The sequence below is a fragment of the Melanotaenia boesemani genome, chromosome 15 (genome assembly GCF_017639745.1).
Source record: "Melanotaenia boesemani isolate fMelBoe1 chromosome 15, fMelBoe1.pri, whole genome shotgun sequence".
NCBI classification, from domain to species: domain Eukaryota; kingdom Metazoa; phylum Chordata; class Actinopteri; order Atheriniformes; family Melanotaeniidae; genus Melanotaenia; species Melanotaenia boesemani.
The window spans coordinates 1,724,324-1,742,855 of record NC_055696.1 but is presented as its reverse complement, the minus strand read 5'-3'; the positions used below and the strand labels follow the sequence as shown (position 1 = coordinate 1,742,855).

At 40.0% G+C, this 18,532-nt stretch overlaps 1 protein-coding gene across 1 annotated transcript; it reads right to left on the bottom strand.

Annotated features, from left to right (window-relative positions):
• Positions 1-482: 482 nt before the first annotated feature.
• On the bottom strand, positions 483-18,446 carry LOC121654310 (C2 domain-containing protein 2). The gene is made up of 13 exons (XM_042008391.1): positions 17,600-18,446; positions 17,181-17,276; positions 15,524-15,637; positions 12,463-12,564; positions 10,951-11,067; positions 9,769-9,877; positions 7,738-7,846; positions 7,571-7,635; positions 7,332-7,447; positions 7,074-7,236; positions 4,832-5,073; positions 4,333-4,600; positions 483-3,288 (listed from the first exon to the last, which is right to left on the bottom strand). Exons 1-13 carry the CDS (start codon positions 17,879-17,881, stop codon positions 3,068-3,070), a joined length of 2,004 nt encoding a protein of 667 aa, XP_041864325.1. The 5' UTR covers positions 17,882-18,446; the 3' UTR covers positions 483-3,067.
• Between the last annotated feature and the right edge of the window lie 86 nt (positions 18,447-18,532).

The window sequence follows — 18,532 nt, the reverse complement described above, 5'->3', positions numbered from 1 at the left end:
AAATATCTCTCCATACTGAAGAATCCTTACTAAATAAATAAATAAATAAATCCTGGATCCAATCAGAGATCCGGATCACCCCCAAAATATAATCACTTGTTCCTTCTTCCACTTCCGAGATTTCCTCAAAATTTAATCAAAATCCATCCAAAACTTTTTGAATTATGTTGCTAACAGGCAGACAGACAAACCAATGCCACTGAAAACATAACCGGGGGTAACTAGCTCATTTTATTATTCTGGTCACATGGGTGTAAGGAGTATTAAGATATTTTATGCACATAAAATTAATTTTAAAACATAGTAGAAATACTCCAAAACAAGTAGAATTCCTGCACCCATTATTTCACAACTTAGAAAAAAATGTGGAAACAGTAATCTAAATCTACTGCTTTTCATTCTTTTTTGTTAAATAATTGATGGATTTGTGCAAGCAGCTGGTGTGAACCAGTGGTTTGGTGTTTTTTTTTTTTTTTTGTTTGTTACACAATCTGGAAAAAAACTTTACAAAATGTTTCTTCTTTTGCAATCAAGTCACAGAAAACATTTTTTCTGGACACTGAACAAAGTTCCACTTTTCCATCTGAAAATACTTGTTTAAAACATAAAAAAAGAAAACTATTCTTATTTCTTTTCATTCAAGGCAATGTAAGAACATGCCTGACCCCATGGTACATGGTTATTACATTCATTTATTTTTTCAAACCCCCCACTCAACAATGCATTATGACTTGAAAGCTGATATATTGTACACGTACTAGCCTAAAACCACAGTGGCATGAACTAGAAAAAAATAAAAGCAGAATTCATTCTAAGCCGGCGTCACTAGTTTTCACAAACAAAAACACCAATAAAACAGCACCAACAAGTAATGTGAGCCATGTTCAGAACAATCAAAGTAGTGTCAACACAATCCGTTATTCACTCAATCTTTATTCCTAAAAATGAAACAACTCCATTTGTAGTTTAGTTACAGTCCCTGCAGGAAAATGACTGACATTCAGCAGCAGCACTTCGGTCAGCCAGTTTCTGTGCACTGAGCAGATGGCATAAAAAGAAAAAATAAAATAAAAGAATGAAGCGGTTTATTAATCACATATGGCTCTAATGCTTACTGAATGCACACAGCAGCGGACGTTTGCAGGCTGTGACGTGACACGGCTCTGAAGCCGATTAAAACCCATTTTCCTTTCCTCAGTTTGAAGATGTTTCTGTCTGAAACGTCTTCAGTCTTGTTCTGGTTTTCTTTAAAAACAGACTGCAAGCAGCGATGGGAGATGAGTCGCAACGTTGCCATGTACCGAGAGACAAAGACACCTGCCCTTTTTCTGAATGAGTGTTTTTAACTATCATGAAGTCTAATAACGTAAACAAGCCGCAAACAGATATGTGCATAGGCTTCTTAAACATAGACACTGGTAATGTTACAGGTGACAGTATTCGTGTCTCTCAGATCTTCAGGCCGGTATGTTGAATAATGCAACCTCGGACCAAGTTTAGAGCGACAGCTACATCAGTGTCAGGGAAACTGTAAGGCGATGTGTCAGTTCTGTCCCGGTGCTGCAGCGGTTCTCTGAGCAGAATAACTTAATTAACAGTAGTTAAAAGATGTACAGAAACAAGCTGCTCAACAAAGGAAAACAATTACAATCATTAGCTGGATAAAAATAAGCAGCCACACTATTTGGTTGCTCCAAAAAGGTGCACACACTGTCTTTTGTTCTTGTGTTCAAGCTACATGTTTTGAAACTAACAAAACATTAGAAGAGAGCAGAGTTCCTTCCATTCAGATGTAATGAAGCACTGAAACGTGGGCAGAACTAGTTTCATGTATATGACAAGTATAGCAAGTATGTGTAGCACGAGTCTCTGTATAAATGTTCATTCAGTTCCCTTTCGACACATTAACAACCCTGCTAACAGCAGCAGTGCGCAGGAAGACAACAGAGAAAGTCCTGTTTCGCTTAAAAAGCCCTGGAGAACGTTCAAAGCGCCCGGCTCCTTCATTAGAAAGTTAACTTTCTTAATGACTAGTGGTGCATAAGCTCAGAACATGCCAGCAACTAGCTTGAACCAACTTATTTTGCCATCCTTTCATACAGTTGCATTTTACAAGTTTAATGCAGTGCTTTCAGAAAGTATTCAGATCCCCTTTAGTTACGCTGCAGCTCTGTTTTATTCTTCACTGATACCCACTTTGATCAAGAAAAAACTTCCTTTTAAGTAGATTTCTAAATCATTTTTTAGTTCTTTTTGTCGTCGTTTATTATGGACTTTTGAGTGTTTACTGATAAGGATTAAAGGCTGCAGCATAAAATAATAAAAAGTGAAGAGGTCTGGACTGAATACACAAATACATGAATAAATTTAAAGTTTGTTTGTCAAATTATTTAACAAAATTAGTGTCAGAGTAGTCATATTACTGTCCCACTTGAGCCGGTTGTCCAGTGAAAAGATTATCTCCCTTTATGAACATTTCAACGTGAACAACAAAAGAAAGAAAAAGTCTAACGAGCAGCTCCCGTCATTGCACGTTAAATAAAAAGATACTCAAGTTGTGCAAATCATACAAACACCACTCTGTTCTTCGTCTGTGATCCTGCTGGGGCACCGTAGGGGACTTACGGTGTGCAGCAGGAAGTTGTCTGTTCGCCCTCAGCGTCAGTGAGGTAAGGGAAGATAACCCACATTAGTCCCTTCTGCCAGTAACAAGGTCATAAAAGCACTTAAGATGCCAAAATGTTGCATAAAATCAAATAAAGGAAACATGCAAAATGATATCCTCCTAAAGGACAGGATACCTTCATTCACGGATGCACACACTTGCTTTGGTAGAATGGCAGCTTCATATATGAAGCGCTTCGAAAAGGACACGGCAATGAGAGAAGGCTTTTCCCATCTGCACAGCCTTCACATTCACAGTGCAGGAGCTCCAGTATGCAGGTTGAGCATGAACAGGGGGGGCAGGGTAGCCAGGATGTTTGCCAGTGCAACTTCTGAGGTGATGATGGTAGTTAAGGGAGGGACTGAAAGTGAAGGGCTGTGTGTAGGGGGGGAGTCGAGGGGGTCACACATGTGGCTCCCCCGTGGAGGTAGAGCCATTAGCTTTGCCTTTATTCTTATTCTTGCGGCTAAGCATGCGGCTAATTGTGGCGGTTCGGCTGGCCCGCTCCACCGCGGCCGGAGACTCCAGGTAAACCAGGTCATTGTGTGACTGGCTCATCCCCGGGTCTTTGCGCTGGTGACGCCGCCGGAAGAAGAGCTTGGCACTCTTCTGAAGAAAGGTGCCTGTGGAGAAAAGAAGAACAGGAAGTAGCTTTTAATTTCCTCAAAGATATGGTCAAAATGACTCCAGCCAAGGCTAAATATAGTTAAAAATAATTCAGGCACATCTACTACTCCTTAAACTATCTGAAAGAGCCAGACAAGACACAGAATCTGTGTTAGTTGAAAACTCACGATAGGGAAAAATCTAGCATGGATTGATTAGAGGGAAACAACAAAATACTGTACTATTAATTTCCTTAAAATGGTCATTTAATCACCAGCTAACACATTGAAACTGTACCAGACCCTGGCAGCAAGCATCACTCTTTTTCTTTCAGCATTTAAATAATCTGGATATCCTCAAGATGCATGGATTAGATCTACTAGTGTAAGGCAATATAACAGAAATTATTTACACAATTTAAATGAAATAATAAAAGATAAATAGGATAAATGAAGAAATTATAAGTAGCCTTCAAAGTGTGACATTCCAACAAAAACAGGCTGAACAATATACTGGACAGCGAATATATTTGACTTGTGAGACTTAAGTGAGATTTCAGATCCTAATTGTGTGAAAAAAGTACCGACAGTGGATGTTTTATTTTCTGTGAATATTTTAAAACATTCACATTGTCTTAACTATATTGGTCAGCCCATTACACTCCTAAGTTTTAAAATTAATTCTTGCATCAAAGTGATTTTACAAGAACCAAAGGATGAATTTAACATTAGGAAAACTAATGTTATCTATTCTAGATATTCTAAATCTATTCTAGATAATATATACCAGAGTCCCAAGGATACTACAAGTAGCTCATGAGGTAACTTACTCATCAGGACAAAATGTGTGCTTAGCACTGCTCTCCTCTAAGATGGCTGACATTTCAAAAAGGAAAGGTTCATACAGTAGGAAGGAAAGAGAAAAGAACACAAAAACAGACGGCATCACTGAAAACTGACCAGGTTTCTGTACAAGGAAGAGTTATCTGATAAAACTCTTAAAAAGGTCGGATGCATTTGCGTCCATCCAAGATGTCTTTGTTCCCTACGGGACTTTCTTACCTCTGCTTTTCTTGCAGCTAGCCTCAGATACACACATGGAAAGCGAAGTGTGGTCTAGTTCCTCCCCGGTTTGGCTCTCCCAGTCCTCCGGAGGCCGGCCTTCTCCAGCGGGGCCTTCCTGGGGCGCGGACACCTCTGGAAGACTGCTGGTCCCTGATGCGATCGCCGTGGTCACATCCTGAGTAGAGCTGCTCTCTGACATCGAGGCGTCCATTGCTGCAGCGTAGCCTGCCATCAGAGCCAGCTCATCATCCTGAGACATGGGCGTCTGGGAAATAAAGTACAATCCAATCCATTTTCATCCGCAGTGTATCTATAAACCATTTTCAACAGCTTCTTGGTTGTTTTTGTGAATGTTTCAGTTCCTGTGAGAAGCCTCTGTGTGACCAAACCTCAGCTTCTCTGAGCTGTCTCCACAATAAAACCTCATTGTATGAAATATCTAAGAGTGAAACGGTATGTTGCAAAGCTGAGGAGACCCTCATCGGCTCATTCTTACTTTGGCGATGCCGGAGATGATGATGGTGCTCTTCTTCACTGGGGACTTGAGCTTCTGCTTGGCCGACTGGTGGAGCTGTCTGATCGCTGCTTCAGCCACCGGATCCGTTCCGTTGAGCATCAGCAGCTCGGTGTCGGAGGAGGACAGGGCTTTGCTCACGGTGCCTCCCAACATGGACGCCTGTTCTGAAACTCGACGCTCACCGAGCTTGGGCTTGCTGACCACTGGCTTTTGGGCAGGATCTGAGGAGGCACAAAACGGTTTCATGATACCGTTCAGAGGCACGTCACTGGGTCCAAACCAGTATTTACTTGTGGTGACATGTCCGGTCAGTAGTGATCTGCTATCATTTAAAATATCTATTGTTGGTTTAAAGTCAAACCTGGGTCATGTACATGTGGTGTTCTACTTTAACATACTGTAAATATTATATTATCCATTTCAAAACAGGTCTTACTTTCCATCAAGAGAAAATTTAAAGTGCCTTTTTAAGACTAAATTAGAACATTCATGTGGTTTCATCTCCAGATTGGTCTCAGAATACCTTTACTGGTCACTTTTCTAGCTACACTTGCTTGTCAAGGCTTCATGCCAACATGCCTAAAATGCTTCTCCAAGGAAGCATTAACACCCTTCCCTCGTTCCCACCCCCCAGTCTCTGCATCTGCTGGGTCGAGGCTGCAAGGATGAACACACATATATGTCATGTCCACATGATCCACATACATATATGTCCAACGGCAAATATACTTCTTTTGAATACGTTGCAACTGGGGCTACTGTATTCTCCAAGGCCATATTTCTAAATGTCTGAAGGCAACCTAAATACGATGCACCATTCTTTGATGAATTTGCTGAATTATTCTGTAATTACTGGCGATTTTAACATCCATGCTGACCTCTCCCTGGACCGAATCACTAAAAAAATCTTGTACAATATTCTGGATAACTATGACTTTTGTTTTTTTTAAAACTTGTCCCGTCCAGCATGGAGGCGGCAGAATGATGGTCTGGCTGTTGTGTTGTGTGGAACAAATTTCTTTTACTAAGGGTATCTTTATGGGTATCTTGACAATCTGATTTTTTATTTAAAGGTCCCATATTATGCAAAATTCACTTTTTAATGGTTTTGGAACAGTCATACTGGTCCCCCCGCATGTGTAGGAGACCCGTAAGTGTGAAACTCTTTCAGGCGCTCTCTCTCCCCCCTGCTCCACCTCTAGGGAAGTAAGCGCTGAAATGAGCTTGTTTGAAAGCGTGTACGTTATGACGTCATAAGGGACAATAACCACTCCCCACAGAGCGATGGACCCGTCTACCGGCTCTCAAAGCCCGCCCTCTAAAAATCACCTAGCGCCCAGTGTTTTTCCCTCTTCGGCAACCCTCGTTAGCGGACATGGCTAAGCGACAGAAGCACTGTTCTGTTTGTGGCTGCATAAATGAACACGAAAACGTTTTTTTACTTCCATCCACTGAACCCACGAGGACTGAGTGGATTAATTTTATTTTTGGAGGAAATGTACCCGGAAAACTTCCAAAGGTTTTGCATGTCTGTGGCCAGCATTTCAAAGAGGACTGTTTCCACAACATGGGGGCATGGAAAGCAGGCTTCGCCAACCGTTTGAAGCTGAAGCCAGGTTCAATACCAACTGTCCGTGACACAGCTGGAGAGGTAAGAGCTGGCAGTTATTTTATCGTTTCGGCCTTATTAGTCTGATAGCTTGAAAATATATTAACCTGTCAATCACCTCATGACGGGCGATGCGATGGGCGGAGCCAACAGCTGAGCTGCTCCACCAGGGTTCCGCCCACCATAAACGGCACATTTCTGAAGCTGCTAAAAAGAGGGAGGTGAAGAGAAGCCGCTGCACTCAAACTGAGGGTCGATTTGTCCATACCATGGCGGAAATATTTCATTTAGATATTAATGAATGGTCTCAGATTGGGAATAAAGTGTATAATATGGGACCTTTAAATTATTTATTTAGCTTGAATTACAGAATTGAAATAATCTTGCTGGACCTGACTGGAGGGGATAGAAAAAAAAGGAGATGCTGGAACAGAAATGAAAAGGAGAGAAGAGAAAAGAAAGAGGAGACAGAGAGAGGTACAACAGACAGAAGGCAACAACCCTTCAATCCAAACCAACACCAACCAACTGCTACACCTGTACAGAAACACAACAGAGTTAACACCAACCCCTGCAGCTACAGTCTACAATATCATAGTTTCTGTGTTTTACCTGTGTTTAGTGGAGGAGGTCGCCCTGGTTTGCTCTTCACTGCAGTGATGGTGGTGACCACGGTGCCACAGGGCATGACTGTACGGTCCATCTCTATCCTCTTATTGCATGCTGGAGTGGGAGGGTGCCAGGACCGCACCTCACTGGGCTCCAGGTATGTAAACTTAAAAGATAAAATTAAAGTTGTGGTGTAAATAAAAACCAGAAACATGAAGTTCAGTAAATGTGTTGACATTAAAGGCTGATCAACGGGCTTACGTCCGTAGTAAGTGATCCAGTCACCGTGTCTTTGGTCATGAGTGCATATGTTTGCTGTCCTTTGGGCTGTTTCTTTACAAGATCGAAAGGTACAGACACCTGACCTAGTAAGGAATCTGATATAAGAGGAAGAGATTATGTGAAGATTTTAGCACAAAAACATGTGAGATAAACTCGTTAACAAAACAAATCTACATTTAATGATTGTAACATAACAAGCATAAGAATTTTTTCCTTACTCTCTTGAGGTTGTCCATCGTTCATCAACTGAACTAAGAGCTCTTTTGATCGTCCATTCAACTCGCTGGTGAAACAGAAAATATATATTTTAGAACATATTTGTGGACTTTTTGCATTTAAAAATAATACTTGCAAATACAGTGAAGGTAGTTGTGGCCAAACATACAAAATAAAGGGCTGGTCCCAGCCAGGAGTGGTTGTGTTCTTCACAACGGAAGTGTTAAACCTCTGTGGAGGGTCATCTAACTGCAGCACACACAGAGGATTCATGCTGCCTGTAAACACAGCAGAAGATGTCAGTTTCACAAGGGAAATGCTAAAATTACAAGATCAAACTGATTCAAAGTCGTGCATGTGATGGAGGACAGTAAAGGAAGAAACCTTGCAGACAGAACAGCTCGAGTAAAACTCAGCTGGAAGATGGATTTTTACTAGAAGCCAGACAAATCTACAGTCTGATTAGATTTGAGTGCTGTCATGTCTCTGTTGTAGAGGTTAAGGTTAGATTAAGTTCTGTGCTGAATGCTGGAGAGGATGTCTGAAGTTCTGAGAACAGCTGACTCACTGTTACAGAATGACTCATCACAGGAAACAAACACGTAGAAACAGATGTTAAAGCTAACCAAATTAATTAGAGATCATCATCTTTAGCCTTTATCTTAAGACTCAGATGGTTGTTTCCTCCTGATCATGGGATGGTCACATGTCCCAGTCTGTGCTACCCCAGTGGGTGTGTTGCTAGTAATGTGTGTGTATTATTACTGCAACATAATGCCAACATTGTTTAATTCAGCCCATTAGATTACAAAGACATTTCTGCCCTCTTCTCTGGGGAAGAAGCCGCAGATCAAAGGCTGGGGAATCCGACATCAGCTGAGTCATTGAGATCAGAATAATAACAAATCCTAAAACCCCGACTACTTCTTGGCTAAGCTTGGTGACTTCCTTTTCCTGTTGCAAACAGCAGGTGGAAACTACAAACAGTTTCTGAGCCTGAACACACCCACTGGCCACTTTATTAGGTCCACATATTCAACTGCTTGTTAATCAGCCAATCACATGGCAGCAACTCAGTGTGTTTAGATATGTACACATGGTCAAGATGACCTATTAAAGTCCAAGCTGAGAATCAGAATGAGGACAAAAGGGGATTTAAGCGACTTTGAAAGTGTTGTTGGTGCCAGACAGACCGGTCTGCGTATTTCTGTTGCTCTACTGGGATTTTAACGCACAGTCATCTTTGAGGATTACAGAATGGTCCAAAAATGAATGAAATCAACCAATATGGTTTACATCGATATGATCTAATGCCATCCATGTCGTCTGTAAAGTCAAGCTTGTTTGTATTTCCTCAATCACATCCCCATCCTGCTGCCATCTGTCCCCGACAGTCGGAAACAAGCGGAAACGTCCATGGAAGACTAAATTCTAGAGAAAAGTGTGACCAGAACAGCCGTGCACACACGGCAATGTGTCATTTATAAAACCAGCAACTGCTCACCAATGTCTCGATTTAATCATACCTCAAAGTGCAGCTCTGTATTTTCAGTCTGTGAAGGCGTGTTAATTATGTAGTTACACTTCCTGTTAATCTCACGGAGGTTTACCTGTTTGTATTATTTGTATTTAACAAATTCTATTTATTCTGACTGTGGTCCAAAAATATCCTATTGGATTTTTATAATTTAATCATGATAAAACTTTTTTATCTGCATCTAGAGTTTCCTGGCACAAATTCCTAGTAATTTGAATTAAAGCTGACAGGCAGAAAAGGGCCACCATCGGAGACGCAGTCTTGGGCTGGCTGCATCGTGGACCATCATTATCTGTAGGTGGGCCACCTGCTCAAACAATGCCCCAAAAGTATTGCTCTTAAAACTTGTTTTTATAGTTTTTACTGATTTTTGCATTTGCATTATGTAAAGAAATATATTTACTGTGTATTTGCATAATTTTGAACTGGGAAGGGTTGTTATTTTAACCTTTACGTAGCTGATATTTGCACAGCTATGCTTTGTTGAGGAAAGAAAGGAGTCTTAATTCGATTATAGTCTTTAAATAAAGAGATTGTAACATCATACTTGTTGCTATGAAACTGAGATTTAGCTCAGTTTGTATGCTTTTAATCCAGCCTAAAAATACAGCATGAATTTTTGGTTCATATTGCTCTGTGTTCGTTGGTCAAAATGCAACTAACCTGCAGCATCCTCCTCCTGACTGAGGGTGACCCGGATGTTTTTAACAAGCAGCTTCCAGTCGTGGGCACGAGGAGGCTTTGGTGGTGACAGCACTTTGTTGTGGGTTTCCTATTAGAGGAACCATAGTACAGAATTTTAATAATAGAACAATATTACTCTACTGACATTAATTTGGCCTCCTAGTAGCAGAATTCTGTAACAATTACGCCTTAGAAAGAAAAAAAGCTCTTATAACTACTGTTTTTGTAACAATGAGCATGTATTCATATAAAAATATATAACTGTGGTTTAAACAGGATTTGAAAACATGTTGACAGAACTTCCTATTGACACTGATTTGCATTTAACCTGCTGATACTGAAAGTTTGGCATTTAAGTGCTAATGCAAATTATTATTAGTTTTTTATCGTTTACATACCCAGTAGATATGACACTGACTGATTACACACGGAGCTGCTAGATTTTAAATCTTAGCAGATCGATGTATCTCATCTTTCACCAATAAGAACTTTTCATAGCACAAGCTGATGTAGATCCAACGCTCTGATCAGTGCTCGCTCACTTTTAAACTCTATGAGGATTTTATGGTATAATAAAGTAACTGATGATTGATGGTGCATCATTTAGCAAATACTGTGAATGGAGAGCAAGTTCCTTAAAACTTTCTGGGTATTTTTGATGATTTTTTCCCTTCATATTATATTTTATAATTTAAAAAATGACATTGTTAGAGATAAGCACATGCTGATTTCAACTGATTTACTAAAGGTTAAAAATTATTGTTCTTACTGGATTATTTTAATTTAAAAAACATGTATCTATGCCATGCTTTCCTTTTATACTGATAATTCTACGTAACTTCTGTTTATATTTGATGCACAATGTAATCAGAACCATGAGGCATGACATCATATGATGGCCAGACCAGGAGCACATCTGTAACAGCCCTGGTTTTAATGGGTGTGAGCACAATGAAATTACTACTTCATTTACTCCACAGTTATAACTCTGCTGCTCTCTAGTTCAAGTACAAGAGTCACTGCAAATTTACAACAATCACCAGGAGAAAGAAACTCCATTTACAGACCAAATAAGACAGACCAGAAAGGTTTAGCCCAGCTGCAGCACATGCAGACAGTGAGCAGGAATGACAGTCTTGCATCAAACATGAGTCTCCTCACCTTGACCTCTGAGGCCTGAGCAGGCCTGGAGCTCAGCAGCATGAAGGGATGAGTCGCACATAGCAGCTGTCTCAACTGTTCCTTAATGGCTGCTGGACTGCAAGAGGTGGTGATGTCCTGATAGAGACAAAAAAAGACAGAACCGTCACACTGCACCCTGAAACACATGCTTACAATGCCCCCACGTTTTAAACAAACTATAAACTATTTTGTACTGAAGTCAATCCTGTAATCTGGTTTTATTATTCTAAATGATGCTCCTAACACCCACCAGTCGAATTCTACGAAGGCAGGTTTTTACAAACCAGATGCTCATTAGCTGAAGTAATCTACTTTTCTTTTGTTTGCAATCCACCAACCGAGCACGTGGTCTCTCACAGAAAACAACTAACTGCCTTATTGTCTCACATTTATCTAAATATTTAATCAAAATACTTGTTTTTCATCCTGAACACAACTCGGGAAGTCGTGATCTTTAAAAGGTTCTTAAACATATTTCTATCAAACGTACTTCAGTGTTTACGCTGATGCTGTTATCCAGAGTCCATAAGTTCAGTTCAATTCAGCTTTATTTACAGGGCGCCAAATCACAACAAAGTCATCTCAAGGAACTTTATAGATATAATCAACTCAGTGTAATCCAATTTTTAAAAATCCACATTAGTTTAACTTATAATAACAGTGTTCATACAAACCAATTCATAAAAATATTTGGCCAGCTAAGGAAGCCCAAAGGATTGCATCAAAATCAGATTTTCCTTTCCGTGGCTCGACCAACGGCAGTAACTTATCACCAAACAAAACTACAAGAAGATCAAGATTAGCTTAATAATGTGTGTTTCATAGCCGCAAATGGAAAGAATCAGTAACAGTAAATTATGCTGTGGACGCATTTTTCTGCTTGCTTCCTGGTGGTGGCGTTCCTCAAAGACATCATCGTTTTACGGTAGTTTTTAAAAAGAATTAAACCGTTAACCTAAAAAAACAAAATTAATATTTTAAAATAGCAAATTAAGTTATTTAGTTATCAAGAAACCCATCCACTTCATCTCTGTATAATGAGACAATGGCATTAAATACATTTTCCCAAGTATGGCCGCTTTCAGCTTCCATAATTAATGATTAAAATTAGAAGTAAATTTGATGCCCATTGAAAATCTTTAATAAAAGTAGACCACCATAACTCGGATTGGTCAGAGGATGCTTGTGTTAAAGTTAAATAATAATCAACATATGCTTTAAAAAAAAAAAAAACTTCTTATACAGTGGGTTTTTATTAGATGACAGCTTTGGTAAAAAAAATAAATAAATAAAACACAAAAACATTTACCTAACGGAAGAATTATTGGATGTTTAGAAGTCAAAATGTATTTGGCACCTGGTGGGAATTTACTCAGAACACAGAGCCACATTTAATCCTTACAACACAAATTAAACGGTCTCATTTTTAACTATGATGATACGTGACAACGTTCCACCTGCTGCTGCTTTTACATGCAACTTTAAAATTACCTGAACGAAAGTGGGTGTCACCTGGAGGTCCTCTGTGTCCAGATGAGAAACGCCCCAGCTCACCTCAATTTCATTTTCAGCTTCTTGCAGATGTAGATGAAGCTGAAAAAGACATGAGAGACGATGCATTCGGATACCTTAGAGCGCTCCTTACTTTCACTGATAGTACCTCAAAGTTTAAATAAATACTAATCTCTGAGTATGAAGCTTCACACCAAACAGCCCATATACATTAATTTAGACCTTTACAGTTAGATGGCTCAAATAAGTGAAGGGATTTTAGAGTGAAGGGATTTTAGAGCAGCGTTTCTTGGCAGGATATTGTTACTTATATGATAGCTTACATCACACCTAGAGACAGAAAGTTGGAGAAAACAGAGACAGTTAAAAGAAAAAATGCAGGGGACGACGACTCTTGGCCATCCTGCCCCAGCATGTCTGGATTCCAGTGTAGGACTGAACAGGCGCTTATGTAATGCCAAACAAAGGCCTCATCAGACAGCAACAGGAATGCTCCGATGAATCAGGAACACCACATCCAATGGTTAAAGGGCCAGATCCCTTTCCATAAATAACTTAGAATAATAATATTAGTGACAGTTCTGGTATTTTTAAAGCTTGGCCTCACTTTCCCGCAACGTAAACAATAATTGCAAGAGAAGCAAATCCAAAAGGAAACTGTTTTCATGGAAGTGTAAGTGTTGTTTTCAGCAGCGACGGGCTCAGATCGTTATTTCCAGCGGCTGACATCGTTATGGAGAGCGGTTTCTTCCAGAGAACATGTGGGAGGGGAGGTGTTACAGGTGCTTATAGTGAAACTGTGAAAGTACAGCTATCTGTTTTGCTATTAAATAAAAGTGATAAAAATTAATGTCAAGTCTGATTTATAATAGTTATAATTCAGTCTCATAGCCTGATGAAAGAAACTATTACTAATTTCCATATTGTGTCCACGTGGCTTAGCAGATGACAACAAGGTGAAGTCGTGTTCTTCTCTGTCCTTCCGTCTAAGAGGTGAAGACACTTTGCTCTCAGTTCTATTTCGCACATTACACCGAAGACAAGGCTCAGAAAAGGCCGAACAGTCCCATGCTGAATCATGCTATATGAAAAGGACTAACTCTGGAGAACCGAGATGTACTTAAGTACTTGCAAATTGTCCTTTAACTGGATGGGAATACTCCAACCTCCTTTCAGGACCTCCTGCTTCTGATACGAATTCGAGATTGTGGTCAGTAAAAAGTCCGGTTCAGGGAATCAGGAAGTTTACAGAGCAGATTACAAATTACTACGGATGACTGGATAAGGAGAATTTTATGGACGATTCTAACTAAAAAGCAAAATAAACACAAACAAAAGGCACAAAAATAGTTGCATTCCTCGGAAGCAGTGAAGGCGCTCATTTACTGGCATTTGTGCTCCAGGAAGCCCCTTGGTGCCCACCATTTAAACAGGAAAAAATATCATTATATCAAAGCTCCATTTGTCCTGCTTTCTTTCACATGCAATAGTTTGTTATATAAAAATCTTTTTAGCAAGTGATTGAATGAACCATCTATCACAATTAAAAAAACAAACCAGAAAGACTTCAGTGTTGTTCTTTGACCTTCTTTTATAAAAGAAACATGCTCTAGTTTAGCTGTAAAGCATCTAAACACAAGAGGTGCCAGAGATGATAAAATCACGTCACAAACAAGCATTTATGTTAGCCAAAAAGACAGCCTGGAGCCAGTTTTCTGACTTTCCCATAAGCATGAAGTCACCAATGTCATGAAAACCCATCAGGAAAACGCTGTAGCAGTCGCCAGTTACCGTATTCACGCTTAACACCGGACTGGTTCGACTTCCGTCACGTGGAAAATATTGCCCTGGTTTAGAAAAACACCGGAATTTCACTTAACATAGTCACATGATTTGTGAACCTATTGATTATATGGCTGTTAAGTGATAAATAGTTTAGGGCCACATGCCTGCTGAAGTGAGATCAGATACATAAACGCTGTAAACATTTCATACATGAATATTACACTTAAAGGGTGCATGTGACCTGGTGCTGCTCATCACATGCTGCTGCCCATGTGATGAGCAGTCAAAGTGTGTTTTAAAAAAAAAACTAAACAAATTACACTGCAACACACTATAGTGCACAGGTTGTATTATTCTATTCATATAGTGTACACACCCAGGATTTTGTATCCCACATATCCCAACACATTACATGACATGCCAGGTGTATTCCAGCTCGAGTCTCAGTCAAACAAACGTTGGACGGAAACATTTTAAAGGCCTCTCTGACTTTTCCAGGCCAATCCAAAAGAGTGAAAGTGGAAAAAGAAACCAAAGGTTTCCTTTATGGTCCTGTGTCAACAATGGATCCACGATCAAAACAAACAAAAAAATAATAAAAAAAGAATTAACACTATTCCTGATTTTAGCTTCCGAGCTTTTAATGGAGGCTGTATTTAAAGCACAATAAACTCAGGATGGTGACAAGCACCTTATTGGCTTATAAATAGCCTTAATACAATTGGGTTAGCTCCCGTCGCCGTGCACTCTTACACATATGTAAAGATTTAACACTAAAGCTATGAACAGGATAAGCTTAATGCTTAATGCCAAACTTCAACATCTTTGGCTCTAATTTATTTCAACCCCAAAGCCAGTTCAAAGACTGGGAAAAAAATGAGGATGGTCGGTTTAAAACATAAGAAATCATATAAATAGCTGTCATGTGGAGCTATGAACAAGCTCTCAAAAGTTACTGTGACCATAACTTCAGCTGCATCTGTTCTACACAGATCCCCAACAAATGGGCTGACATGGATAAAATGGGCCAAACACAGAGAGATACTGTAACCATTAAATCTAATGCTGCTGCCAGCGGCGAGCCAATGCGGTGCAGCACATCATGTTCAATAAACTCTCCCATTAAACAAAACCACAATGCCTTTCAAAGGAAATAACTCTTGTTTTCAGAAACCTTCTTGTTAAAGGAATATCACATAAAAAGAGACTGAGCTGTATGTCATGAAAGCCACAATTTTATAAATAGAGCATTTACCTGCAGCTCTAGTGGGGCTATACAAGCTGTGTATTTACAAGGATCTGCTGTGGCTGTCGATGCTGCGCTGAGAGAAAACTGCAGCTTCTCCCCAACCACACTGCAGCAAGCGGCCTGTAGGAAGACGAGTCAGGAATTAGTGTGATGTCAATCTAATGAGGACGTAACAGTAATTACATACATCTCATGAGTAGTTAAGTCAGGTGTAAGCAATTAATACATGTAGGATAACTAAAGTCACTGAATATAAAAATGCTCACTTATCTTCAAAATACAGAAATTCTCATTCATAGTTTACATGGCCGTACATGCAAAGAAAAGAATATGGATTTTGTCCTAAGCTGGGTGGTCCTAAAATGGGCTGACAAATCCGTTGGCCAATCTTTGCACATCTTTTTTTAATGTGCTGGAATAATGCCAAGGCTGATGGAAGTAAAGAGGAAAAAGGAGCCATCGGTCTGCTTGAGGCTGACCTAAGCAGATTAAACATATCACTCACGTCCTTCCATGACTGCCTCAGCAGCAACAATATGAAGCTACTGGGATCTTCACCAACCGGCTCATGCCAAGTCAGCCACATGTGACTATCACCGGTGAGAATCACCAACTCTGATGTGTACTCCAGTCAAACACATTTCATCCTGCATCACAAGCTTTGCTCCTGTTCAGATCATGTTTCCTACTACATCATTTAAAACACAAGGTGTCATTAATAAAGACACATTTTCTTATTGTGTGTAAAGTCTTACATTAATCACAATCATTAATCTCAAAGTAACACTTTTTCTGACCAAGGGTCTATATATATATATAATAGCTCCAAAAAATGCTGTTTTTACTAAGTAAATATCCACTGTTGGAAAAAAATGTCCTCCTCTTGTAAGAAACAAGTTCACTCAGTGTCCTCATCCTGATATAAGTACAGGGTGAGTGACTGAGGCCAGTTTCAGTATGAGATCACAGAAAGGGGAAACTTAAACATAAACATAGGTGCATTCCTGTCTGCCTGCTCCTCCTTAGTGCTGAGCTTTCCAGCTATATAAGCTTCTTAAACGCACACAAACACACGCGCAATACACACAGCAGGTGGGTAAAAATAAGCCTCTGTTCATTAAACTCTGCACATTCAACAACAGAGCACCTGTTCCCTATCATGACAATCACAAAGAAAAGGCTGAGTTTGCACTGGGAGCGCCGCAAAGCCGACCATGCCAGGAAACAAAACATGCAGTTTGTCCCTCTCTGACCTCTCGGAAAAATAAATGCTCTCTGGTGGCAGCTTGGTTTGCACACATTCAGGAGCAGGTTGGCACGTAGTTTGTAAGACTGATGAAAGAAAGATATAACCTATTTTTTGGCTATCACAGTAAGCACATGGGAGTCTTGAAAATACTGCTAAGGCAATTAATTTAGCAAATTTAACGTAATGGGGAAATGCCTTCAACAGAACTAGTAGGATGATGAGTCAGTGCTTGTCTGCAGTAGCTGTTGAGTAGCTCCCTCCTCGGTGAATGGGAAAAGGGGAGTTTGAATAAAGATACAGCCTCATATGAGAATATTCTGCTGTAATGTAGATGACCAGTGAAGCTAGGATGGAGAATGGGTCTTTAGCGGCACAAACGGTCTTTGAACATCATATACTTTAGCATTGGTGTACCTTGTTCATGGCAGACTTCTTAAAGCTGGACACTTTGCTGACCATCAGCTCTGATGCCTCAAGACCATCCTCTTCAAACGTTAACAGAACAGCATCCTGATGAGTAAGAAAGCAGAATTATGTAAATAACAAAACACATGGAAATGAAATCACTCTTGCAACATCAGCATGTGTTCTGACTTGACAACTCCAGGAAATTTAAGAAGAAATGATTAGAGGTGGGAAATTTCATTATACTGAGACTACAGTGCAAAAATGCCTAACTTGAAATTATGGAATATGATTTAAGTCTGAATCTTTAATTTTAGATAATATATGAGATTTTGCAATCGAGTCATATTATATAACACGCAACACTTTCTTTATGGAAGTCACCTGCCACACAGTACAGAGGCTAGCTTGGTGATCATGAGACTTACCCCACGCTTCTTTGACTCGTCATTCAAAGCTCTGCACCAAGCTCCCCTCCACTGACTTTTCCAGCTTTTCTGTGACAGCGCCCATCCAAGAAAGGCGGCCGCTTCCTCCTCCGCCGCATTGTCCTTCGCTGCTTTCTGTTGATTCCCTACAATCCAGTGTTGCAAGTACTGTGCGAAATACACTATCAGAGTAACCACAGATGCAATAAACAGCGTGACCATGCATAGCCACTGTGGGTCCTCCAAACCTAAATAGGAACGAGAACTTTCCAAGTCAGACATTATTTACAAATTAAATAAGTGACCACAGCTTAAGACACCTCTTTTGGGGAATTTTCTGACATCGTCATAGTAATTATTTAGTCAATGAACAGATAAAGCAAAACGGTGGTAGCCTTAAACTTGTAACAGCAACGACATCAACCCCCCCTTTGCAAATTCTGCTTAAGGTTCTCCATCCTGCACTTTACAGCCGCTTCTAAAAGCCAAATAAAAATCTTAACCCACGCGAGCTGCATCTAAAGACCTGAACCATTGTCAAAGAGGCAACTGCAGAGTGGGTTCAAACAACCCAGCAAAATGACAAACTCCCCTCATTGAATACGGTCGTTAGCTTAGTTGGCTAATCTTCGGGACGTTTTAAACTAGCTATTCTTATTAGCTAGAGAGCCGCCAAAGTTTCCCAATAAGCTCTTATTTCAAAAGTCTGTTTTTATACTCCAACAAACGATATCCAGATATGAAGTAAAACTCCCAGTAAAGCATCCCGAAGGTGAGGAGCTCAGCCCTTCCCGCTGGATTTGGTTTGCGGCTCAGTCTGACTGTACAAAGTTGCTTTATGGAAACGGATATGTGGCACAAACTGTAACTCCCAGAATGCAACGCGAGAACTACAAGCGTTTGTTTTCATTTAGTTGTTTTCGCGAAGGAAGA